Source organism: Palaemon carinicauda, chromosome 35, assembly GCF_036898095.1.
Source record: "Palaemon carinicauda isolate YSFRI2023 chromosome 35, ASM3689809v2, whole genome shotgun sequence".
In the NCBI taxonomy this organism is placed as follows: domain Eukaryota; kingdom Metazoa; phylum Arthropoda; class Malacostraca; order Decapoda; family Palaemonidae; genus Palaemon; species Palaemon carinicauda.
In genome coordinates this window covers 50,311,135-50,331,095 of record NC_090759.1, presented here as the reverse complement: position 1 = coordinate 50,331,095, position 19,961 = coordinate 50,311,135, and the positions used below count along the sequence as shown (strand labels likewise).

General features: G+C 32.5%; 1 protein-coding gene across 7 annotated transcripts in view; it reads left to right on the top strand.

Moving 5' to 3' along the window:
• The window catches only part of Ih (hyperpolarization activated cyclic nucleotide gated potassium channel Ih), a 157,281-nt gene that overhangs the window by 92,643 nt on the left and 44,677 nt on the right, over window positions 1-19,961 (top strand). For all 7 annotated transcript variants that reach the window (XR_011041209.1, XM_068359003.1, XM_068359005.1 and 4 more), the window contains one exon: window positions 3,552-3,698. Coding sequence is in view for 6 of the 7 variants with exons in the window: in XM_068359003.1 (XP_068215104.1) it covers window positions 3,552-3,698 (147 nt within the window). In the remaining variant the exon portion in view is untranslated. The remainder of the gene's footprint in view (window positions 1-3,551; window positions 3,699-19,961) is intronic.

Here is a 19,961-nt window from a genome sequence, read left to right as displayed (position 1 = left end):
TTTAAGGTAATATGTCTCGTGCGTAAAATATTATAACTATGAAAGGTCATATGATTATGACCTTATATGGGACTATCATACGTCATATGGTGATCTTTATTGAATGGATATTGCAATATTATTCCTCATAAAATTCTTATACAGGAAGATATCTCATTTTGGTTGCAGTGTAATACAGTATGTATTCCAAATGAGAGAATATTTTTTTCTGAATGAACATGATGTTATTTCCCGATTATGAAGATACTTCTTTCATGAATATGAGGTACTAATTTCCAAAGAATTCATCTTGGATATCGGATAATATTTATATAACATCTTTCACCACTAGGCAACGTTTATCTGGATGTAAGGTAACATTTTACTAATACAGTATAAGGTTGTAAGGTGAACTATTTCTTTAAGATTAAATAACATTCTTCATAAGGGAGGTAATGTTTTAGCTGAATATAAGGTAATATATTTACGGATATGAGGTGATATTTTTCTGCAATATGAAGTAACATATTTCCCTAATATTGGGACCTTGAATATAAGGTAATATTCTTCCTGAAAAAAAGGTAATGCATTTCCTTCTAAATAAATATCTTTATGGAGTCTGGTTATTTTCATGTTGATTGTGATGTATATTAACCATGAGCAGATGATACACCTAATAAATATATTCATTATAATGTAATATTTCATTGATGTATAATATAAAAATATGGTTTGAATGATACATAATTGCATACACGATTTTTCTCTTTTGAGATGTAGCCATATCTTCTCTGAATGAAATATCTCAGGAATTATAATTTAACCATCGTGATTATCAATCAGCAAGTAATTATCATTAGCATGTGTGAACGTTGATGTGGTTCCTAAATTCATGTTATTGTATGTAGAGTTATTTGCAAGTGAAATATGAGCATTTCTATTTTTAATCACAGACTCAACCAGATAAATGCAGGTGCTTTGTATTTTCTTAAGTTTATTTGAAAACTCGATTTACATCGTTATGACGTAAGTTTAACATTTCAGTCTTTTTTTTTTTATTTCGAAGTCATATTGGTACCATTATATGTATGCCCATCTGACACTTGATATTTACCTCCGCCAACGAAGTTGGTAGGAGAGCATGTTTTCACCCCTGTTTCTCGGTTTTTTTTTTTTTTTTTTTTTTTTTTTTTTTTTTTTTTTTTTTTTTTTTTGTGATCAACTTCCTGGCTACAATTTTACTCTTTGAGTAGTGAAACCCCCAGGGATTAATTGTTTTGTTGAAACGTAGAAGTGATTCAGTTTTGAAAGTCCTAGGTCAAAGGTTAAGGTCGAGCAAAAGGTCGACCGAAAAATACGCCTACTGTTTAAATTGATTCTGGGACAATCAAGCTGGTTTCGAGAAATAAGCTGCCATGGCGGAGGTCTGCACTCACGAATACCATTGATGAATTTTGGATGTGTTTGTTTTAATGAGTTTTTAATACATGGAGTATTTCATTTTAAGTAGAATATATATGCGGATACCGCTTAAAATATTTTAATATACAGTATGTCATATTTTTATGGTTTTGTTTCTTAACCCAGAATTGTATGTATTATGGGAAAGCAATGGTCTAATTATTTATTATTTATTCACAGGCGTTATTTGACATCTAAGCGTCTTACATAAGTAGCCCTTCATTTTTAATATCTTATTTTCATTAGTATATCCTCCATTTATCATTTTATTCTATGATGAATGCTAAAATCATATGTTAAATATTTCGAATGTCTGAAGGAGTTTGGAAGATTCACTAACTCCAAGAAAATTTAAACGGTGTCACATGATTGAGTTTTCTGGCACGTTGAAGCATTTCGATGTCAACCTTGCCACTAAGTAGCCAATACCTCTTCCTATATTTACGCTTAGTCAAACTTACCTATATTCTTTAAATTGATGTGAGAACATATTTAACTTTATTCTAACACCAGATTGTTATAAATTACAATGCTAGTTTGTGTGTTTAATGGTTAACAATTTCGAATTGGCTAACTGGTTCAGTGTGGTGACGAAATGCGAGAAAGAAAACTCTGTCGTTTGACATCACTAAGTCAACTGTTGTGGATAATGTTCCTTGTAGTATATATTAACTGTTGAAATCTTTTAATTCTGAAACTTTTTATTTAATCATTGATTCTATATCATAATTTATTGTATTGCTCATACCTTAAGCAGATCGAGTCTATATTTCTACTCTTACACTGTACTTAATGTTTATTGTGTACTTAATTGGTGTTTAAGGAATTAGTAGCTCATCATTTGATTATCTAATATAGATATTTTTTCTAAATTGCTATGTCAATGTCCAGATTTTTTGCTTAAATTTGAAGCTGCTGTTGTGAGATTTCTAGCGCTATCTCCTTTTTCTTAGTCATTAAATATGTGGTTAACTCTCATCTGAGCTTAGGATGCAATGATAGGTTCAGAAATTACTTTGATATTTCTCGTAAATCTTTGCTTAACCTTTTATGGAAATTCAGACTGACCCAGACAAATCAATACATTTTAAGCCTAAATATTTTATTTTACTTAAAGTTTCACAGTTTAAGGCAACCCTATATATAACCAGACCTGCCACCCTCCACCAAATTGTGTATCCTAAAGGTGTTTATTTTATTTGGAAATATTTTATCGTAGGTGAACCTATAAAAGCTAACTCCCCATTTCATTTTTCAATTCCTTTAAAAATCTTTGTTTATAGAAATGCAGACTAATCCTTCTATTGTCCTAAACCATCTTGTAAATGTAACCCCCTGTTGTCTTTAAACACCTCTAAAGTACAAAAACCCTTGGCTGGCCGACTTTATTCCCACTAAATGAGAAAAATCATGTTATTTATGAAAAAAAGAAACTGTCCCAGACAAACCCACATATACCTCTGTCCCTTTATTGCTTATGGCTGCCTTCAATAAGACTTATGTTTATATAAATTCAAACCAACCCCGCGATTTCAAATCATTGACTGCCAAGTTTATTTTCCATTGAAGTACAGACTAATCCACACTGACCTACACACACAAGCATATTTTTGGCATATTTTAGCATTTGGCAACCAAAATTTGCACCAAGTATCCAATATTTTTTTTCTTTATATTTTTGTACAAGCTCAGCTTGATATTTCTGTTGCAGTGACGCACTTTATTTGTACCACAAATTAGCCTAATTTAAGGTTCTTTTTTATTAAACAAATCAATAATTTATTATCTGCTTTGTCTAAAGATAGCCAACAAGATGCTAAAAATATGCTAGAAAACATACTTGGATGACGCAACCTAAAGCCCATCCCTCTCCCACCACCTTAGTCGTTATTTTAATTCAGTCCAATTATCTTCTAATTTGAGATACAGTAAATTACGTCATTTAATTCAACCGGGACCATCTAGACTGATGTACTACACAGTGGGCTGCGCCCCCTTCGTTTCTCTTTCTTAATCATCTAGAATTATTTTAAAGGAAAGCCAGACTCTCCCACATAAACCTACTTGTACCCTAACCTCTAACCCCGCAATTGTTATTTCGGTTTTTCCAGCTGAAGCAGGTGGAAGAGTACATGGCGTACCGAAAGTTGCCGCGGGAGTTGCGGACGCGGATAACGGAGTACTTCGAACACAGGTACCAAGGGAAGTTCTTCGATGAGGAGATGATCCTCGGGGAGTTGTCGGAGAAGCTCAGGGAGGTAAGTGGTCCCGAACGCCCCGAAAATAAGTCCTTTGTTTATGCTCAACTTCTTCCTCTTATTCGCTGCATAATGAGACTTGATCATGACACCACCGCCACCTACCCACCCCCCATCTTTATATAGTGTGTCATGATTCTCTTCTGCATCTGGATATCATATATTATTTCCCTTCCTTGTTTCTCTCTTTCTGATTACATGTCACTCGTAGCATGTAGTTTTTTTTTATCCCGTAGTTCATATTTATTTCCCGTAAGGTTAATTTACTCATTCTTTTGTGGTGTAAGGTAACTTTTAGGTACAAAATCATTTAAATCAGCTCTTGTTAATAGGAGTTTCATTGTTTTAATCGATACCTCATTTTCACATAAAAAGCTGTTCAATGTTATAAAGTATTGGCCTGACATCACAATGGATATGATCAACATCGAATGAGTTAACTTGATGTCCAGATAATCTGTTATTTTAGAATTCAACTCGCAAGTAAGATTATAAATAATTCTATGTTTTAACTGTGTTTTAAGATCGTCAGTAATTTTAGAATCCCTCAGCATTACTGGTGTGGCGTCTGTGTTGGCTTGGTTGCTGTATGGAGCAGTGCTCCTTTGGTTATCATGAACTGTTATTCATTAAGGCATTCTAGAATATACAACGTTCACACCTTGGCTTGAACTCTACGTAATTCGTAAGTATTCGAGAAAGGGTCAATTGAACAAGCGTGACCAGTAAGTGTAGCTCGGTAAGATAGTTATGAAAATTCTTATTATTTGGTTCTGAGATCAATGGAAGACAAATGTAATATTTAAGATGAGTTAATGATCCATTTTTTCATGGGAAGAATAGAAAGAATGGGAGCAAGATCAGTCTTTACATAACACAAGAATATAGATCTGAAAACTATATGATTGATTTCATGTTTATTGGCGTCTCACAAAGATTACATATACCGCGGGATAAATAGAGAAGCTAAAAAGACATTTGAAGGGTTAAGTAGATAAAAGGAGGTTCATTAAACTTACTAAAGCCAGTTATAAATTCGAAAGGGGAATAATGAAGTTATGTATTGGATGATTTTGATCGCTCCTTAATACTCAATATTTTGTACAGATGAGTTTGATGGCTAGGGATACACAGTTTAATTACTCGGTGCCATCCTTATGTATTCATATGTTTTATTTTTTATATCTCAGATTATATCAAAATAAGTTTCATTGATGATATTAACATTTCCAAATGATGAGAGTGTATTATGTCATTATCATAATCAAGGGAGTTTAAGAAATACCTGCCAAAAATATCATCTATGCTTCTCAAGTGTAACAAAACCTGAAACATTTTTAATGTGTATTTCTACATGACCCAAAAAGGTGAAGAAATGGGAACCCTTCAAATATATTAAGAAAATTTTGTTATGGAATATAATTCGTATCTAATGAATCGCACAATTGCTAATATGGAAGAAAAAATGACTTCCTTCTATATAAATGTGTGTAAAATTTAACCATTCTTAATCCTTACATTCTCAAAAAGAGTTGAGGGGGATTTATATTTTCAAAACGTAAAAGTAAAGGAACAAGTCACGATCATCATTCGAAGGAGCAGAAAAGAGATGTTTTAAGTGGCCATAAATATTATTTGATATCCACTTGGGGTGCCACGCGTTTTCGACTTTTATTCATACAAGTTTTCATATACTATTAATTTCAAGCAGACGTGTTTCGAATTACTTTCATTATTTGGATAAGATGGCATAAAACAAATGTTATTTACTATCTTCACCAATAATGTGTCAATCAAATCTTGATGTATTTTTTTTTACTGTTTGTTACGAGAGAATTCATCGTTCAAAAACTACAGTAATGTAATTTTGAGTGCAACATTTAAAAGATTATAGCAATTAGAGGCGATGCTGCTGTTATATTACTAAACCATTTTTCGTTGAAGTTAGAAGTCAGGAAGACACACTTGAGTGGACTGCACTCGTCCTAACTCTTGCTATAAAAACGCAGCAATTTTCTTTTGCAAACTTTAATGCTTAAGTTTCATCAGGGCTTTAGAATAGAAAAAGAAAAGCTGGTTAAACGTCTTTCGAAGTTTCTACGAGAAAATAGCTTTCCTTTTTTTTTTTTGCCGTAGAAATTTTAACTTAGCGTTTCAAAAGTTTGTTTGAAAAGTTCAAAAGAGAATAGGCTTAAGTCGATATATTGCTGGCTATAAACTTTGGCCAAAAAGCTGGCTTCTTTGTTATATGACGTCTTGCAGTAGTGTTCTTCGTCGACCCTTTGTGCTAAAAGGTTGACGTTGCAGTATTCTTTGCTATGAAATCAAAAGCGAACGTTATAAATACACACACACATACATATACAGTATATATATATATATATATATATATATATATATATATATATATATATATATATATATTTATATATATGTATATATATGTATATATATATATATATATATATATATATATGTGTATATATACTGTATATATATGTATATATATAATATATATATATATATATATATATATATATATATATATATATTCCTTACATAAGTACATAGTTCAATATATATGTATGTATATATATTTACTGTATATAATATGCATATATATATGTATATATATATATATATATATGTGTGTGTGTGTGTGTGTGTGTGTGTGTATATGTATATATATTCCTTACTTAAGTACATAGTTTATACATATACATACAATATATATATATATATATATATATATATATATATATATATATATATGTATATATGTATATATGTATAGGTAGATAATTTTTTTCCAGTCACCCTCAGCGTCATTCCCAGACGTACAACTACCCTGTCTCACCCCGTCCCTCGGATAGGGGGAAGAGGTAGTAACCATACCCTGGTTATAGGAGTGTGCGTGTATATCTAAATATTTACCCGTCATATTTTATGGGTCACGTACAATAGAATATATATATAATCTTCATAATCAAATTCAGTTAAAAAAAAAAATATTGGTCTTCATACTTTCCTGCGCCAGAAGTTAGATGGATTTCACAACGTCTATTTGTCTTTGATCTACCGGAATCCAGACGTGGATGATTCTATCGTCGACTGTTTTCCTATTATTATGGATAAGATACAAGAAGATGATAGAAAGGCCTCTTTTGTTTTTGCTGGTGTTTTCAATGCTCACCATAGGGAGTGGTTAAATTCTGTTTCTTCTAAGGATCGCCATGGATTAAGAGCTTTGACTTACCTCCGAATCAGGCTGTGAGCAAATTATAAGTAAAGCGATTAACAGATCTGGTAACTTCTTGGACCTCTTATACACCGACTTAGCTGGCGTTATAACAAGTAAGGTTGGTTCTCCAGTTAGGGCATCTGATCATTCCTTGATTTCATTAGTAGTGAAGACTCAGCAGCCTGACCCTGATGTATCATACTCCCGTAGATTTATATAAAATCTCAAGCAGACTGGAATGGCATTTTGGGTGATCTTTTAGGTTTAAATTGGTCACAATTGTATAATAGTGTTGATCGCATTGTTCCTTTGAATGAGAATATAATCGACATAATTGATAGGCATATCCCTTCCGTGTGCTAAGTTACCAGTGAAAGGCAAACCCTGATTCAATAATGATTGTGTACGTGCTTATTGAGAGAAGCAGGAGGCCTATCATCTTTGGAAGGGTAACAGATCAGATCTGACTTGGAATAACTATACCTAACTTTCAGCTTTTGCTCAAAGAGTTTATGCTTGAACTGAAAAGGAATACAATTTAAGCATAAAAGAACCCCTTTCGGGTACAACCCAGGAACACATGTGGTGGACTACCCTTGAAACCTCGCTCCTTTGTATGTACCCAACAGTTCCTCCTTTACTTAAACCAGATGGTTCTGTCATTCACTGTCCAAAGGAAAAGGCAACCCTTTTGGCTAATGTGTTTGACAGTAAGGAGAGTAATGAATAACTTGATCTTCCTCATTCCTGTTTTCCTGAGGCTAAACTAACTAGTTTAGCTTTTCGAGCTCGTGAAATTAAAGCTTTTGTGATGGACCTTGATGCTTATGGAGGTGTAGACCCAAATGGTATTTTTCTTTTTTTTTATGAAAACTGCAAATTTCTTAGCTCCAAAGTCATCTGTTATTTTGCGCAAGTTAGCAAGAAGAGGAGTTTTTAGCACTTGTTGGAAAATCGGTAATGTTATTCCATTATGTAAATGTGGTTGGGGTATCTTATGTCCAACTGATTACCGCCCAATTTCCATAACTCCCATATTATCCAAAGTTTTTGAACGTCTTCTGGAAAAACGTCTAAATAGATTGGTGGAAGGCAATCGTCTGTTCCTTAGTTTACTATTTGGCTTACGTATAGGCCTTGGAGCATGTGATGCTCTTTTTTACAATCTCCAATGCTGTACAGAAATCCCTCGATTGTAATTAGGAAGTTTGTATGATTGGCCTTGATTTTAATGCTGCCTTTGACCGTGTTAATCATGAGGCCCTTGTTTTCAAACTTAAACAGTTGGGAGTTGGTGGGTCAATTCTTAGCATGATTGCCGAATTTCTAAGTAATAGATCACAAAGAGTTGTTGATGATGGGCACCATAGTGAGTATAGGAACGTGCTATCTAGTGTTCCTCAGGGTAGTGTTCTTGGCCGGTTACTTTTCATACTTTATACACATGACATGTGGTTGGGCCTAGAAAACAAGCTTGTTGCATATGGAGATGATGCTACTCTGCATCAATTCTATTTCATGAATGTAGATCTGGGGTTGCTGAATCCCTTAATAGAGATATAGCTAAAATTAGTGCATGGTGCAAATTATGGGACATGAAATTGAATCCTAACAAAACTCAATGTATGATTGTAAGTAGGTCGAGGACATTTGCTCAACATCCGGATCTCGGCATTGATAATGTTTCTTTAACTTTGTATATCACTTAAAATTTTAGGTGTGATTCTCGGCAACAGATTTACTAATGAGAAACACATTAGGTCTGTGTCTTCTTCAATTACCAAAATAAAATGGCTTATTGAAAAAGTCTTTTAAGATTTCCGGTGATCAATCTATTCTGAAGAAGTTTTTTAATTATTTCATTCTACCTTGTTTCGAGTATTATTTTCCTGTCAGGTCTTCAGCTGTAGATTCTCATCTTAATTTGTTGGACAGGAACTTACAGTCTATTAAATTTCCTGTTATTTATCTAGATATTAATCTCTGACACCGTCGTTCATTAGTTCGCTATGCAAGTTCCATAAGGTTTTTCATAATTCTGACCAAACTTTACATTCAGATCTTCCAGGACATTACCACCCCGTTCGTAATGCTAGGTATGCAGTTAATTCTACTATTAAAGCCTTCTCAATCATGAGGTTCAATACTATATAGTATTCTAGAAGTTTTATTCGATTTTAATGTTTTATTTCAATTATTTATTACTTTTCATATAGTTTATTTATTTCCGTGTTTCCTTACCTCACTGGGCTATTTTTCCTTGTTGGAACCCTTAGGCTTATATCATCCTGCTTTTCCAACCATGGTTGTAGCTTAGCTAATAATAATAATAATAATAATAATAATAATAATAAAAAGAATGATAAAAATAATAATAATAATAATAATAATAATAATAATAATAATAATAATAATAATAATAATAATATTTTCAGAACGTCTTTACATATTTCAGGATATGAACCCCCTTTGCTTTAGTAAAAATTAAGAAAAAAAATATATATGACCTAAACTCTGGCAAAGGTCGATTCTTTTATGATATTAATTTCTAAATGTTGTGTCAACTTTTCTCTTTTTCTTTCAAAGAATCCCTTTGGCAACTTGTGTAATTGCAACAAGTTTTTAGGTGGCAGTCGAGAAAGCCAATCATATCAAAACTTATTGCTTTGTTGTCTGTAAAAGATTGGCTAACAATCAGCCGTAATTTATTTTTCCAGTAATGGTTAGTTGCAATATTCATATCTGCGTCAACTTTAGTAGGTTTTCTTATGTTACGAATCAAAGACTCATACTCCATTACTATGTACAGTATACAGAAATCATAGTTTAGATTTGTGCTGTCAACTTGTAATGATTCAAACATGAATTATATAATATATATATATATATATATATATATATATATATATATATATATATATATATATGTATGTATATATATATATATATATATATATATATATATATATATATATATATATGTATGTATATATATACATATATATATATATATATATATATATATATATATATATATATATATATATATATATATATATATAGGTTGACCAAGGCACCACCGCCCGTTGAGATTATACCGCTAGAGAGTTAATGAGTCCCTTGACTAGCCAGATGCTTTAAGCCCAAAGGCTCCAACAGGGAAAAATAGCCCAGTGAGTAAAGGAAATAAGGAAATAAATAAGCGATATAAGAAGTAATGAACAATTGAAATAAGATATTTTAAAAACAGTACCAAAATCAAAACATATTTCATATATAAACTATGAATCGACTTATATCAGCATGTTCAACATAAAAACATATGCTGCAACTTTGAACTTTGAAGTTAAACCGATTCAACTACCCTATTAGAAAGATCATTCCACAACATGGTCACAGCTGGAATAAAACTTATAGAATACTATATATTGAGGCTCATGCTGGAGAAGGCCTGACTATTAGAATTAACTTCATGCTTAGTATTACGAACAGGATGGAACTGTCCGGGAAGATCTAAATGTAAAGGATGATTAGAATTATGAAAAATCTTATGCAACATGCATGACGAACTAATTGAACGACGGTGCCAGAGGTTAATATCTAGACAAGGAATAAAAAATTTAATAGACCGTAAGTTCCTGTCTAACAAATTAAGATGAGACTCAGCAGCTGAAGACCAGACAGGAGAAGAATACTCATTTATCCCTTGTCTACACATACATCGGATAGTCTGTCCTATTCTTAACACATTTTTTTTCCACTTGGCAAGGGTAGAAGAGACTCTTTACCTATGGTAAGCAGTCCTTCTAGGAGAAGGACACTCGAAAATCAAACCATTGTTCGCCAGTCTTGAGTAGTGCCGTAGCCTCTGTACCGTGTTCTAGCACTGTCTCTTGCTTGACGATACACTCAGGTGCACTATTCTCTCTTCATTGTTTATATATGACAGATCTAGTTTAACGTTGTTACCAATCTTAAGGTAGTTTATATTGTTATTCATGACTTCTTTAGTTTATTTATATCCTTATTTCCTTTTCTCACCGCCCTATTTTACCTGTTGGAGCCATAGGGCTTATAGCGTCCTGCTTTTCCAACTAGGGTCGTAGCTTAGCAAGTATTAGTATACATATATATATATATATATATATATATATATATATATATATATATATATATATATATATATATATATATATATTTATACATTGATATTTTTCTCAGCTGCAATAATCCTCAACAAAAGTCAATGCGATGAAGTTCTTTAGTATGCAATATATATATATATATATATATATATATATATATATATATATATATATATATATGTATATATATATATATATATATATATATGGGAGACACGTGATAAGCCTAATGCCGTATGTATCAAGCACGAAAATAAAAGGGAAAAAGATTAATGGGAGTTGGTAGTTTCGTCTATTGACATCGCCGGTCTTAAAAACAAAAACAGATACATTGTATTTATATAGGAAATTGGATCCTTACGAGGTCATTTTCTTGATGACCCCCAGAGAAGTCAGATTCAAGTAAAGAAGATAATACGAGATTACTGGTAAAGAGACCACCATGGCTTAAATGTGGTTTCTGATCTTTGGGAGGCAAAGTAAAAAGGGAGTTTATTGTTTGGTTGCATGATAGAAGAGATCATATACTAGTTTACAAGAGGATAGATATGATTTAAGGAGAAAATGAGATAGCAAAAGAAAGAAAGTCACAAAAATAGAAGGGAAAATGTATGTTGGCAAAAGCACCAGGCACCCATTGAGATAACGCTAGAGAATTACTGGGTCCTTTGACTGGCCAGATAATATTGCATCGGATCCCTCTTGGTTACGAGAAGTCTGGCCTATTCTTTACGCATTCTCCTCTTTCCTCATCCACCTGACAACACTTAACATAACCGTAAAAATCTCCTTCACTCAAGGAATTAACTAATGCTCTGTAATTGTTTAGTGGCTACTTTCCACACTTGGTAAGGGTAGAAGAGACTATTTAGCTATAGAAAGCAGCTTTTCTAAGAGAAGAACACTGCAAATTCAACCCATTGTTATCTAGTTTTGGGTAGTGTCATAGCCTCTGTACCATTGTCTTCATTGTCTTGGAATAGAGTTCTCTTGCTTGAGGTTACACTCAGGCACATATTTGTATCTGTTTTCATGTTTCCTCTTCTCGCTGGGATAATTACAACATCCTGGTTTTACAACTAGGGTTGTAGCTTAGCTAGCAATAATAATTATGATAATTTTTCAAGAGAAAAGTATCTGCAGAGTGAAAGAACTGTTAACAAAATGGTCTCAGAATAAGATATTTAAGTTGGTGATGATTGAAGAGCGGGTATTATTTTAGACATATATGTGGGAGAAAGAAGAGATACAGAACTGAAAACCCCTAGGATAGAAAGAGTTAAGGTTTGATAATGTTTTTGAAAATTATTGTTGAGGGCATAAGGATCGCAGTTGTGACGTTGTAGAATAGAAAAGTATCGTCAGTTGATAGGACTTATGTACAAGTGAGATTCAGCAGTTCAGTGGTTACAGTTCATTTAGATGCCTGGCAAGGGTTTGTAAGCTAGGACCGAATGAGAATATTACAAAGACATGGATGATATAAAAAATTGTTCTCTTGTGCACAAATAAGTCTAAGAGAAGTAACGAAGATTTATACGGGTAGCACCATGAAACGAGATAAAAAAAAAAAAGCTTTGTGTACCATACATGAACATAGAAAAAGCTTATAATACAATCAAAATGGAGGCAATGTGGATGATTTTCAAGATGCATGGTATAGAAAAGACGTTGTAAAACGCAGTAAAAGATTGTGATGTAAATGTTAAGCCTCTTAGAATATATAGGTAGAGAAATTCTTAAATGTTTACGGAAAAACTAGAGAATGGACGGAAAATGTGAGTTGAAAGTTGAGGGTTAACAAAGCGAGTTGTGAATGGAATGTAGGATTATTACAATGCTGCTAAAATACTAAATGATGAAAGTTAGAAATCTGCTAACCATAATGAAAGAGTATGAAAGTTATATTGCAAGAAGAGAAGAATGAGAATAAATGTGAGTAAAAATAAGTTCATGATGGTAAATGAAACCTAGGGAGTGAGCGATGTTTGTCAATATGGAAGATGGAAGAATAAGAGCAGTTGATTTGTATGGGTATTTAGAAATATAAATGATGGATAATTGCAAGGTAAGTTATAGAAGTCACAGAATTTATGTAGCATGGAAGGTGGCAGGTGTATGCAAGAGACTTAAGAAGAAGCATAAGTGACAACGGAAGCCCATGTAAAAATGAAGCAATGTATTGAAGAATCAACTCAAATGTATGGAAGGGCATGTTGAATATGGATAAAAAAATGTGAACCTATGTATATAAAGTGTTGTGTATTGTTTTAGGTGTAATAAAGACTTAAAGAAAGAGAAATACGGAGATATGTAGAAACGGTAAAAAGATCAACGTAGGGGGAATTATATTTAGAAATTTTAACAGATTAGTTAAGTTAGAAGAAACAAGGATGATGGGTTGGTGAAAAGAGGGCATAATTCAGAATTGTTTGGATGGGGAAAAGGACGGCATACAAAGTATTGGATGGATAGTTAAGAGGCATTTATTCAGGTAGTGAGAGAGTTAGCCTATTTGTGTATATGTTATTGAAGAGCTTGCAAACATTTATTTGACCTTCAAATTTAAGTTTGCACTTTTTCTTTGCAATGGAGAATAAAAGGTGACAGTGACGTGTAGTTTAGATTCTTTATCTCCCCTTCCATGTGTCATGAAATTACATCTCTATATGTATTGGTGTTTGATTTTATTTCACTAATCAGTGTGTCTAAGTATGAATCATATCGAATTAATATCCTCACTCTTTTAAACCTGTGTTCGAGACCTAGTTACAAATAGAAATTAGAGTAAATCGTACCTTTTCGATGAAATTAATTCGCTTTTAGTTCTGTATATTTACTATCTCTCAGGAGGCGAAGGCGTAAAGATTGATCACATAACTCTGTCATGATCAAGACAGTAAACCTCTCTCTCTCTCTCTCTCTCTCTCTCTCTCTCTCTCTCTCTCTCTCTCTCTCTCATTTCCGACCTAATTACGAATGCATGATATGATAATTGTACCCTTTCCCTTCTGGAGTGATGCTGGGTAATGTGCAATTATTCCATTCTTATATATGCACAGGAATGCCATTAAGAAGTATCAGAATGAGTGTCGTGGTGAATAGTATTTTATCATGTAGGAAATTTGCTAAATTTCCAGTGCTTTCTTTGCTTGTTTGATTATTTTTCTCGCCTAATCTTTGATTGGTAGTTTTGATTGGCGTCAGTATTTCTTAAAACCAATGCGTTTTCTCTTAAAACTAGAAATAAGCTTTAACCTTTTTACTGCATATTTCTAATACAGCGTATTATTATTATTATTATTATTATTATTATTATTATTATTATTATTATTATTATTATTATTATCAAATGCTAAGCTACAACCCTAGTTGGAAAAGCAGGATGCTATAAGCCCAGGGGCCACAACAGGGAAAATAGCCCAGTGAGGAAAGGAAACAAGGAAAAATTGAATATTTTATAGAATAGTAACAACATTAAAATAAATATTTCCCATATAAACTATAAAAAAATTTAACAAAACAAGAATAATAGAGAGTAGATAGAATAGTGTGCCCGAGTGTACCCTCGAGCAAGAGAACTCTAACCCAAGACAGTGGAAGATCATGGTACAGAGGCTATGGCACTACCCAAAACTAGAGAACCATGGTTTGATTTCTGAGTGTCCTTCTTCTAGAAGAGCTGCTTACCATAGCTAAAGAGTACGTTATAATTCATTGATAGAAAAGATATTCGTAACTAGTTTAAGATGCTAAATTTATCGGTATTCAAAATAGAAAATATATCTTATTTTGGACCAAATCGATGTGAAATTAGGTTAGGAATCCTGAATAGGTGGTGTTAGAAAATGCTAACATCCCATCTCAAAAACTCCTTTCCCTAAATCATGAGATTGGAATGTATGTTGCAAGAGATAACAAGGAATATTTAGATATTTCTTAAGAAAATAATTCACTCACACCTTAAGTAGTGAATTGAGATACTTCTTAATATCTCCACTTACTTGTGTATTATTATAAGTTATATCGAGTTTATGTGCTGGGAAAAATCTTAAATTGCTATAGGTTATGTAATGAGAAAATTACAGACTGTATCGAGGTTACTTACTGAAAAATATCATAGATCGTTTCTCGTTTATGTGCTTGGAAAATCAGAATGTATGGAAGTTATGTAATGGGAAAAATCTCGGATTGTATCGATGTTTTACATTGTAAAAAGTCAGATACCATCGAATTTATGTACTTATAATATAATGAATTCCATCTAGGTTATATACTGGGGAAAATCATAGATTGTGTCGTGGCTAATTACTGGGAAAATTGACATATTGTAACAAGGATATGTACTGGGGAAAAATCTTAGGTTATGTTGAGGGGTATGTACTTGTAAAAATCATAGATTATGTCAGTAATGTACAAGGGAAAGTCAGTGGATCTATATTATGTACTGGGAAAAATAACTGATTGTATCGAGGTTATGTACGTTGAAAATCTCAGTTTGTATCGAGGTTATATACTGGGGAAATCTCATATTGTATCGAGGTTATGTACTGGGGAAAAAATCTCAGATTGTATCAAGGTTATGTACTGAGAAAATTTTCATATCGTATCAAATACACTAACAAACATCACAGATAGTGTCGAAGTTATGTATATTAAAAAATCATTGATTGTATGGAAGTTATGTACTGGAAAAAATAGATTCCATCGAGGTTATATACAGTAGCATCTCTGTTAATGAGCTGAATACATTTTGGGAGTGAGTTCACAAAGTGAAACTATTTTCCCCATGAGGAAACTCACTCGACCCGTTCCGCATGTTCATAAATACACACATAAACTCATTTTTAAAGGATAGTTATGCTATTTGTTAAACAATTATAACCTCTAACACAAGAAATGGATAAGATTAATAGTTAGGAATGAAAAACAAATAATCTACAATTTAATTAGCATGGAAACTAGATGAAAAAGTTGATACATGGCAACACTCCCTCCTGGTCTCATGTGGTAACGGGTGAAAGATATCCGCATTATTTCTCATGCTGACATGATGGACCATGAAAGTGCCATTGTAGGCATAGATATGGAGGGCTGGATTGAGACCACCCACTTTGTGAAACTTCCCAGCTTGGCGCACTGGAAAGAGGTGATAGCATTATGGAATAACCATAGTAAATGCCATAATCCTACTTACCACTAAGACCATCCGATTGGCTGCCACTGTATAAATTTTTCAGTTGATCTTGCGAGCCGGTGTAGGATCTCTACAGGCACGTTTTTTTCTGAGCTTCAGATCATAAATAACCTAAAACTAATTTTTCATTTTCCTTCTTCAAAAGCTTTTAACCCCTTTCCCATTCAAAATACCAAATTTATTTCGTCTACCGCCTCCCCTATAGGAAATTAAAAAATAAAAAATATTAATAAGGATCTATGTCTAATTTTGTTAGACATGCACATAAACATATCAAAGTAAATACTGTATGTATGTTGTTTATAGATACATACATCTCAACTCTATTAAATGCTTAAATCATATAAATTGGAGACATGGAAGTAGTATTTAATTTCTTATCAAAGATAAGTACCTATCAGAGCGAATTTTTTGCTTATAGACCAATGCACTACTTGTAATCTATTTTGATTTTATATGCTTGTATCCTGATTTGTTCGTATTCAAGGTTACTTTTAAACGAGGGTACTACCGTACCAGAAAGTCATATATAGAGTCGAGGTTATATACTGGGAAAATGCATATATTTTATTAACCTATATACTAGGAAAAAACATTATTATACCAAGGTTATATACTGAGAAAAATTCATAGATTATATCGAGTCTATGTACTGGTAAGAATTACATATTATATCAAGGTTATGTATTGGGAAAAAATGACATTGTATCGAGATTATGTACTGGGAAAAATCTTAGTATATATCGGAGTTATGTACTGGGAAATCTAATAATGTACCAAGGTTATGTACTGGGAAATCTAATAATGTAACAAGGTTATGTACTGGGAAAATCATAAATATTATCTAGGTTATATGATAGGAAAAGTCTTAGGTTGTATTGAGGTTATGTTCTGGGAAAAATTATGCAGTCTATCGAAGTTATGCACGTGGAGAAATCATAGGTTTTATCAAGGTTATGTACTAGAAAAATTCATATATTTTATCGTTTATTGGGAAAATTACAGAATTTATCGATATTATTTATTACCAAAAAACATTAATTTTCTGTGAGATATGTACTGGAAAAATCATAATGTTCCTTGGTTAGGCACTTATGATAGTTATATTCCGTTAGTTGGTTATGTGCTCGGAATATATTTAGATTTTATCAAGATAGTGTACTAGGAAAACTAGTTGGTTGTATCAATCCTATGTACTGGGAAAAATCATAGGTTGTGTACTGAGGAAAAACATTGATTTTATATAGGATATGTACTTAAACAATTATAGATTATATCTAAGGTAAATGCTAGGATAAATTATAGATCGTATATAGGGTATGTAATGGGAAAATTCACCTATGGTTTCTAGGTTACTTCCCTGGATAATCATATATTGTATATAGGTCATGTACTGTACTTGACTACATCAAGGCTATATATGGAGAAAATCATGTATTTTATCTGTTATATATAATGAAAAAATATGTATATATTTTATCGGAGATGTGTAAGTGAAAAAATGTATCTAGGTCACATTCTTAGAAAATCGTAGTTATAATCTAGGTAAAGTATTCGGAAAAATCATGGTTTATTTACCGTCTGTGTACTTGGAAAAATCACGTTGTGTTTTAAGGTTATATACTGGAGAAAATCATAGGTTGAATCTAGGTTATGTTGTGATAAAAATCACAGATTGTATCCAGATTATATATTGGAAAAAATGACAGATTAAATAGAACTATGTACGAACGGTTGGTACAGTATCGGGATTTTGTACTTGAAAAAATTAAAGGTTGGTTCGGGATTTTGTACTTTGAAAAAATATACTTACTTATTTTGATGGCTGCTTTTCCGGTCCCATACAGCAGGAGAACCCCACTCTCTACAGGACCTCCACTGTCGTTTTACCTTATTTGTTAAGAGTATTTAACGTTTCATGTCTCGTATTCTTCATTTACTGTTAAATCGTCACTGTCAAAAGACTCATGAAATAAGAAAGTCTTCAGTTTCCTCTTAAAAGCCTTAATATCTTCAATCATTCGAATTTTTCGTGGGAGCTTATTATATAGTCTCGGGGCCGCATATTTAAAGGCTCTAGAGCCTAAAGTAGACATATATCTAGGTTCCAACAGTTTGAAGCCATCTGTAATTATTCTCGTGTCGACACGATTTGTTGGCTGCGCAATATGTAGCAATTCTCTTAAGTATTTTGGAAGCCCGGTTCTGATAACTTGGTGGGTTATTGTACATATTTTTAGATTAAATTCTTTCTTTAATCGGCAGCCAGTGTAAATCAATTAGTATAGGGGTGATCCTTTCTCTAGGGGGACGCCTTTTATCAGTCTTGCTCCTCTGTTTATTATGTTTTGTAATTTCTTATGTTGCACTTTTGGTAAATTGTAATAGATAGAGTTGCAATAGTCAATCCTGGTAATAACACAGTTTATCACAAGAGTCTTTACAGAATTTTCGTCTAGGTACTTTTTTGTAAACGCAATATTTCTTAGATGATAACCAGCAGTTTTTATTACATTATTTATTTGGGCATTTAGAGACAGGTTACAGTCAAGAAATACATCTTTTACTATATAACGGCACCGAGTCATTATCTATATCATTTGAATATCACCTAAGTTTCTCCTCTTCTATCGAGGATATTTGTACGGAAAAGGAATTATAGATTGCATCGAAGTTGTGTAGTGCGAATAAATATTCATTATATTTAGGATATATACTAGAAAATTCATAGTAAGTATTAAAACTAAGTACTGGAAAAAAATATGCATTGTAATTATGTTCTGGGGGAAAGCTATTGATTGTATCGAGGTCATGTACCGGGAAAAGTCATATCTTATATCTGGTTTGTGTATATAAGTTATGTACAGGGAATGAATATTGATTTTATCTATGAGATGTACTGGGAAAATCATAGATTATCTTAGTTAAGTACTGGGGAAAATTATAGATTAAATGTAGGTTATGTACTGGGAAAATCGCAGATTGCATCTAGGATGCATACCTGAATAACCATAGATTGTTTATTTGTTACGGACTGGGGAATCCTAGTTTGTCTAATTTTGTATTGGGAAAATAATCGATTTTGTCAATTCTATGCCCTGCAAAAGTCATATGCTGCATTTAGTTCGTATGCTGGAAAAAAAAATCGTAGATTACATCTAGGTTGTCATAGATTGTGTATAGTTTATGTTGTGGTAAAAATCGTTACTTTATCCAGCTTATTTACCAGGAAAGTCTTTGATCGTAGATAAGATATGTATTTTAGATAGGTTATGTACTGGGAAAGTCTTATATTATTCATCAGTTATAAACTGGGAAAGTATTATTTTATTCATCAGTTATGTACTGGGAAAGTCTTATATTATTCATCAGTTATGTACTGGGAAAGTCTTGTATTATTCATCAGTTATGTACTGGGAAAGTCTTATATTAGTTATCATTTATGTACTGGGAAAGTCTTATATTATTTATCAGTTATGTACTGGGAAAGTCTTATATTATTTATTAGTTATGTACTGGGAAAGTCTTAGATTATTTATCAGTTATGTACTGGGAAAGTCTTATATTATTTATCAGTTATGTACCGGGAAAGTCTTATATTATTTATCAGTTATGTACCGGGAAAATTTTATATTATTTATCAGTTATGTACCGGGAAAGTCTTATATTATTTATCAGTT